At 39.2% G+C, this 8,301-nt stretch overlaps 1 protein-coding gene across 3 annotated transcripts in view; it reads right to left on the reverse strand.

The window, feature by feature from the left end:
• Positions 1-1,840: 1,840 nt before the first annotated feature.
• The window catches only part of lmx1al (LIM homeobox transcription factor 1, alpha-like), a 21,191-nt gene continuing 14,730 nt past the window's right edge, over positions 1,841-8,301 (reverse strand). For all 3 annotated transcript variants that reach the window (XM_078797226.1, XM_058050288.2, XM_058050287.2), the window contains 6 exons: positions 6,104-6,336; positions 4,537-4,700; positions 4,376-4,453; positions 4,174-4,294; positions 3,952-4,107; positions 1,841-2,497 (listed from right to left, as the gene is read on the reverse strand). In XM_078797226.1, the coding sequence (XP_078653352.1) occupies positions 2,340-2,497; positions 3,952-4,107; positions 4,174-4,294; positions 4,376-4,453; positions 4,537-4,700; positions 6,104-6,336 (910 nt within the window). In that variant the 3' untranslated portion in view covers positions 1,841-2,339. The remainder of the gene's footprint in view (positions 2,498-3,951; positions 4,108-4,173; positions 4,295-4,375; positions 4,454-4,536; positions 4,701-6,103; positions 6,337-8,301) is intronic.

Consider the following 8,301-nt stretch of genomic DNA (forward strand, 5'->3'; position numbering starts at 1 on the left):
GGCCAAGATCCTTTAAATGATGGGAGCACTTCTGTTTTTAAGAACCTACTTCAACAACACTAGTCCAAGATCCTTTAAATGACAGATGAACTCTGCTGTTTTTAAGTATCTGTTCCAAAAACACAAGTCCAAGATCCTTTAAATGATGGGAGCACTTCTGTTTTTCAGAACCTACCTCGACAACACTAGTCCAAGATCCTTTAAATGACAGATGAACTCTGCTGTTTTTAAGTATCTGTTCCAAAAACACAAGTCCAAGATCCTTTAAATGATGGGAGCACTTCTGTTTTTAAGAACCTACTGCAACAATACTAGTCCAAGATCCTTTAAATGACAGATGAGCTCTGTTGTTTTTAAGTATCTGGTCCAAAAACACAAGTCCAAGATCCTTTAAATGATGGGAGCATTTCTGTTTTGAAGAACCTACAGCAACAATACTAGTCCAAGATCCTTTAAATGACAGATGAGCTCTGCTGTTTTTAAGTATCTAGTACAATAACACAAGTCCAAGATCCTTTAAATGATGGGTGCACTTCTCTTTTTAAGAACCTACTGCAACAATACTAGTCCAAGATCATTTCAATGACAGATGAGCTCTGCTGTTTTTAAGTATCTGGTCCAAAAACACAAGTCCAAGATCCTTGAAATGATGGGAGCATTTCTGTTTTTAAGAATCTACTGCAACAATGCTAGTCCAAGATCCTTTAAATGACAGATGAGCTCTGCTGTTTTTAAGTATCTAGTACAATAACACAAGTCCAAGAGCCTTTGAATGATGGGAGCACTTCTGTTTTTAAGAACCTACTGCAACGATACTAGTCCAAGATCCTTTAAATGACAGATGAGCTCTGCTGTTTTTAAGTATCTGGTCCAAAAACACAAGTCCAAGATCCTTTACATGATGGGAGCACTTCTGTTTTTAAGAACCTACTGCAACAATACTAGTCCAAGATCCTTTAAATGACAGATGAGCTCTGCTGTTTTTAACTATCTAGTACAATAACACAAGTCCAAGAGCCTTTGAATGATGGGAGCACTTCTGTTTTTAAGAACCTACTGCAACGATACTAGTCCAAGATCCTTTAAATGACAGATGAGCTCTGCTGTTTTTAAGTATCTGGTCCAAAAACACAAGTCCAAGATCCTTTACATGATGGGAGCACTTCTGTTTTTAAGAACCTACTGCAACAATACTAGTCCAAGATCCTTTAAATGATGGGAGCACTAAAGTAATTTTCAAAGACATACGTACCTGTAGTGCACTTAGTCCAAGATCCTTTAAATAACATAATAACACAATAACACAATAACATAAGCACTCTGCTGTGTTTACTGTAAGAATATAGTACCTACTCATCAAAGATCTTCTAAATGACAGGAGCTTTAAGTACCTTCTTCAAAAACGCAAGTCCAAGGTTCTTTAAATTACATGAGCACTCTGACTGTTTTTAAGAACATAATACCAAATATGCTAGTCAAGGATCATCTAAATGACAGGAGTACTCTGCAGGTTTGAAGTACCTACTTCAAAAACACTAGCCGAAGGTACTTTAAATGACAGGAGTGCTCTGGTGTTTTTTAGGACCTACAGCAAAAATGCTAGTCCAAGATCCTTTAAATGTCAGGTGAGCGCTGCTATTTTTAAGTACCTAGTACAAAAACACTAGTCCAAGGTACTTGAAATGAGGCGAGCTCTGGTGTTTTTTAGGACCTTCTACTAAAAAACAGTCAAAGATCCTCTCTATGACACAACTGCGCTGCTATTTTTGAGGACCTACATAAAAAATGTTGGTCCAAGTTCCTTTAAATGTCAGAAGTGGTCTGCCGCTTGAAAAATCTACTGCACAACAAATGTTGGTCAAAGATCTTTTCTATGACAAAAGTGCTCTACTATTTTTAAGGACCTACTGCCTAAAAAACTCTATGTGAGAGCGCTTTGGTGTTTTTAGGAATCGGCTGCAAAAATGTTAGTTGCTCCCCAAGATTTGAATTAAAAGGTTCAGCTTTGGCCCCAGGCCGCCAGTTGAGTAACATTGACACCCGTGTTGTACATTAGTAGTGTTGTCAGTGTTTGGCAAGTGTCTTTAGGGTTTTAAAAGTGCAGTGTGTTCTTAAACATAAATGCCACAAAACAAAAGAGTTCCAGTGTCTCTCGTACCAGGAAGTGATTCTCAACAAGGAGGGAATGATGGCAACTAATCTCATCTTTGATTGACTTTGGTTGGCCAAGTGTTTTTGGTGAGTGATTGTTCTTTTCTGTCAGGCATGTTGATGGACACACTCCCATTAGCTGCATCTCTGAGGTGGAGAAGGGGAGGACGGGTGAGAGTTTGTAAGGGTCACGAGGTGAAGTAGGAGTTTTGCATGGAGTAGAGACGGTCGATGGGGTTTCCCACTCGGCCCGCCAGGAGGCCACCCTCCCCCGTCGCTAGGAGGCAGTCGCCGAGGTGACCAAGGCTTCCCTCGCTGTCCAGGTCGTGGAAAACCGTCTCTGAGTCTGCCGGGACGGGGACAGGCATGTGATGACATCACTGCAGTCTCATTGGTCACTCACTGAAGTACTGTCAGGAGTCTTTATTTAAGAAATACTGTATACTACTACAATGTACAATGTTTATATTCAATAACACTACTATTTCAGTGTATCTAAGTACCTAGAAAAACAAATGGTATTTGTTACTGCTATAGCTACCTCTAATAATGCTAATAAGAGGCGTACAATAATAATAATGTTTATTGTTTATTATTATGTATGATATATATTATTTTTGAATGAAATATGAATAAAATTGGTTAATATAATATAATATATATTTGAATAATTTACAGTGTATTGACTAAAAGGTAAATGGCTCTATGCGATATCTAATATCTAAAAAATACAATACAGAAAAATAAAAACTATCATAAAAATATAAATAATAATGTATTTGAATGTTACTGTATTTATTAAATGATTTTAATGAATTTATTTTAATTTATTTTTTTATTATCCAGTGAAGTAGGATTCCTTATTTGTAATGGAATATTTTTTTAGTTAATTATTAATAATAATTTCATTCATTCATTCATTTTCTACTGCTTATCCTCACGAGGGTCACGGGGGTGCTGGAGCCTATCCCAGCTGTATTAATATGATAAATGATTATAAGATTATTATAATTTTTAATTATATAATAATTATTTAATAATTTATCATATAATCATTTATTATATTAATACTAAATTATAATTTATACTTTTTTATTATATAACAATTATTTTATAATTTTTCATTCATTCATTCATTTTCTACTGCTTATCCTCACGAGGGTCACGGGGGTGCTGGAGCCTATCCCAGCTGTATTAATATGATAAATGATTATAAGATTATTATAATTTTTAATTCTATAATAATTATTTAATAATTTATCATATAATAATTTATTATATTAATACTAAATTATAATTTATAATTTTTTATTATATAATAATTATTTTATAATTTTTCATTCATTCATTCATTTTCTACCGCTTTTCCTCACGAGGGTCGCAGGGGTGCTGGAGCCTATCCCAGCTGTATTAATATAGTAAATGATTATAAGATTATTATAATTTTTAATTTGTAATTATATAATAATTATTTAATAATTTATCATATAATCATTTATTATATTAATACTAAATTATAATTTATAATTTTTATTATATAATAATTATTTAATAATTTATAATTTTTAATTTGATTAATTAATCTTATAATCATTTATTATATGAATACTTTATAATACTTATATATATTAAAGGGGGCTGCATGGCAGTCGAGTGGGTGTACCCCGCCTCTCGCCCGAAGACAGCTGGGGTAGGCTCCAGCACCCCCACGACCCTCATGAGGATAATATATATATATTAAAACAAACTCAAAGATTGTGGTTCCCAGGGATCTGAGTGGGTTTGACCCTTCCTTCTTACCATACGGATGAAGCCCGTCGTTGTTCAGCTGAGGTGGAGTAAGCCCATGTCTGAAAGGCTCCCCTCCGTAGATGTTGGGGTCCAGGGTGAGTAGCTGCTGTCTGGGCAGAGAAGGATATCCCAGCATGCCATCCATGCCGTGACTGCTGGAGCCGTCTGTGTCAAGATGACAACACATTACACGCCGTTACACATCACGCGGGAACTTCAAATAAAACTCACCCTCACTATCATCGTTGCTCTGACGACCCCCTCGGCCAGCCCCCCTTCTGGTTCCTCCTAGCTGTTCCTGCTCCTGCTGCTGTTGTTGCTGTTGCTGCTGTCTGCGAGCAATCTTTTTCATCTGACACACACAAAATACTCAGTATAATGGAGTATAATGGAGTATAATGGAGTATAATGAAATAAGTGCGTCAAGTGGTACCTTTGCCCTCTGGTTTTGAAACCACACTTGCACAACCCGCACTGTGAGCCCGGTCTCGGCCGCCAACGTCTCTCTCACCTGCACGTTAAGAGTTGAACAGATTTTGTACTCAGCATATTGGGACGCATCCCAATATTTGTATTATACGTATTATTACGTACCTTACGACAAGGCTTGGCCGACACTTCAAAAGATGCCTTGAAAGCACGCCGTTGTTGCGTGGTCAAGATGGTGCGTGGCCGCTTTGAGCGCTTGTGCTCCTTCCCTTCATCGCCACCTTTACCCCCGCCTGAGCCGCCACCGCCGTCTTCATCCTCGCTTTTCACTGAGCGGAGCAACAGTACAATATAGTGGACTGTCCAAAAGTATTGGGACAACAGTTTTCATAATGATTGAAGGTCCCACACAGTTTATTATATCTGGCATTAACATTAATGAAATATTTCTCAGGCTGCATTTTAATAACAATCAACCTACTTGACTTTTGGGGAGCTTATGTCAGGTCGTAGGTCACATTATTGGTGACCTCCGACCTGTCGTCGTTCATCAAAAAGGGTGTTGGATGGGGTTAAAGGTCAAGCCTCTCAAGTTCTTCCAATGCAAACGCCTGCTTAGCACACTGGAACAATAAACAGGGTTTTCCCCCCAAACTGTTCCCACAAAATTGGAAGCATGGAATTGAACAACATGTCTGGATGACTCAACAGTGTCTCGCAGAAGCATTATCTTGTATAAAACTGTGTATTATTTAAAGTAGTCAGCAGTATAGATTTACTATCCACTGAAAATGAGTCAACACATATGTTATTGTCGAAATAGCAAGCATGGTGGTGGGAGTATGAGTGCATGAGTGCTGCCAGCAGTGGCGGGGCTGCGGTTCATTGGTGGCAGAAGCACACATTTCAACATGTACTGTTATAAAACGTGTGTCCGCGTCTTATTATGACAGTATGCTCATCATGATCTGGAGCTGCACGAGTGCTGCCAGCAGTGGGGGAACTGCGGTTCATTGGTGGCGGAAGCACACTTTTCAACATGTACTGTTATAAAATGTGTGTCATGCATCTTATGATGACAGTATGATTGTCATGATCTGGAGCTGCACGAGTGTTGCCAGCAGTGGGGGTGCTGTGGTTCATTGGTGGCGGAAGCACACATTTCAACATGTACTGTTATAAAACGCGTGTCACGCGTCTTATGATGACAGTATGATCATCATAATCTGGAGCTGCACGAGTGCTGCTGGCAGTGAGGGAGCTGCAGTTCATTGGAGGCGGAAGCACACATTTCAACATGTACTGTTATAAAACGTGTGTCACGTGTCTTATGATGACAGTATGATTGTCATGATCTGGAGCTGCACGAATGCTGCCAGCAGTGGGGGAGCTGCGGTTTATTGGTGGCAGAAGCACACTTTTCAACATGTATTGTTATAAAACATGTGTCATGCATCTTATGATGACAGTATGATCGTCATGATATGGAGTTGCACGAGTGCTGCCGGCAGTGGGGGAGCTGCGGTTCATTGGTGGTGGAAGCACACATTTTAACATGCACTGTTATAAAACGTGTGTCATACGTCTTACGATGACAGTATGATCGTCAAGATCTGGAGCTACACGAGTGCTGCCGACACTGGGGAGCTGTGGTTCATTTAGGGAAATTCTGTGACAATTTGAAGCAGAAACTGGGCAGCATTGGAAACGTTGTTTTACACTTTCATCCCACCTGATTCCGTGGGAGCGGGACTAATGGCGGCGAGCATTTCCCTCTCCTTCTCGTAGTCCATGCGACACAGCAGCTGGCCTTCCTTCAGCACAAACTCGTCGCCTCTCTGCAGCCTTCGTTCGCACTCGCAGCAGCTGAAGCAACCCAGGTGGTACACCTGGCCCAGGACCCGCATGATCAACTCAGAGCGGCCGATCACTTGCAGGCAGGCGCTGCACTTCCTCACAAATAGCCTGCGTGCACACATGGAGAGGGAGGGGGGGACACACGGTGAAGGAGGCGGACATATTTGCATGTAAAAGCAGAGCAGCATGAGGGTCAAGGAGTTGAATGAACTGAGGTGAGGTAATTAAAGATGGAGCACATTTATCCCGTCAATGATTCCTGAGATTAGCATCGTCTCTTAATTAAAGGCCGCGTGAGCATTCCCCAATTCACAGAGCAACAATGTGAACATCTGCTACAAGGAATTACTGTAGTATGTTTCAATCTGTGTGTTTTCTACTTGCACCCTCATGACAGTAGATGGCAGTAGTGAGCCTGTGATTGAAGTGCTTCCCCTATGGAATTCATGCTGACATGATTTTTAATGCTACCTGTCAATAATATCCCACCCACAATCTTTAATATCATAAAGACAACCTTGCGTTTATTTTTTCTCCTCAACCTCTTCATTTTCATCCGCACCATGTCTCCACACACACCCATTGCACGAGCGTCTCATTCCCCGCCATTAAATTCCTCTCAAATCCATGTGCTTGCTTTTCCTAACACACACCCTTCACACCGCTTCCCTCCCCCCTTCCTCCTGCTTTCTGCCAGCATTCCCAGTTCTCCCTCACGGCCTCCCAGCCTGCCTCCCCCAGTTCACCGAAACTAATAAAGACGGGATTAATTAGATTGTTGTTTAAACAGTGCGATGGCCAGACAGACGCTGTAAACTCATAACCAGGGATTGAGGATAGCATGGGGTTAATCTCTCCACGCTCACTTACGCACATGCACACACACACACACACACATGCATGCACACAACATCTGCACACACACTCATGTACTCAAGTATCAATACATATTCATTTATCATTATTTCATAAATTATTGCTTCATTTATATCCTGCATTTATAATTCTTACACAATGTCACTTTGTTATGCATGTATTACTTTATATCTTTTTTTGCAATTTCCCTTTATTTTTATTATTTTTTATTATCTATTATTATTATTATCTATTATTATTATTTATTTAATTCAGTTATGTTTATTGCATATATATACATATATATATTATTGCTAAAACTGGCATAACCATTGGTACAATCAACTAGTGCTGTCAAATGATTAAAACTTTTAATCTGATTAATCACAGTTTGCAAACTAATTAATCACCATCTAAAACATGCCCATTTTTACTGTATTTTACGAATACAAAGATAAACAACAAGACCTGATTTTATACATTTAATATATTTATACATTTAATATAGATTTAAACTCTTTAATAGAGCAAGAACACAGTTTATTATGAGCATTTGGGGGTCTAAGAGATTTAAATGGAATGTTATGAGTGTATTTTTCAGGATTTCTGAGCACAAATGCTAATTAAAGTATCCACTTGTTGTCTTTCATTTCCTTTGTGTTTACGTAGACCAGTGGTTTTCAACTGGTTTGGTTGTGGGACCCACCGTCACCCCTCAATGACAAATAACGGCGCAAATTGCTGGAAGTTTTCAGGTAAAACTACTCATATGTCTCTTTTCAACACAATGTGAGCTGCAGCACTGAGGCGGATATTCCAGCAGATATCTGCAACTGTGTGTTGGACAAACGCCATGGTATGTCTTTTCTCGATGCCCCATGATCCACTGAAAAAGGCTCCTCGACCCACTTTTGGGTCCCAACTCACAAGTTGCAAACCACTGATTTAGACCACATACCCACACACCAAAGATAATGTGGTAACGTGATAATAAGACCCACTGGGATCATTAAATTCCAGTGAAGTAGAATTGAAAACCTGTTTACAAACTTCTAAATATGCTTTTTAACATGATTAGAGCCCTCTAGACATGATCTAACTCCCCTATATTCACCTTGCCACTTGTATTACCCAATATAGTAGACATAATAATCATAAATAAGTCATTTATGACATAAATAAAGCTTAAGTGCGTATGTGTTGCTATAAATGTGTTCC

Source organism: Doryrhamphus excisus, linkage group LG16 (assembly GCF_037039965.1).
Source record: "Doryrhamphus excisus strain RoL-2023G ecotype Guam linkage group LG16, RoL_Dexc_Guam_v1.1, whole genome shotgun sequence".
In the NCBI taxonomy this organism is placed as follows: Eukaryota; Metazoa; Chordata; class Actinopteri; order Syngnathiformes; family Syngnathidae; genus Doryrhamphus; species Doryrhamphus excisus.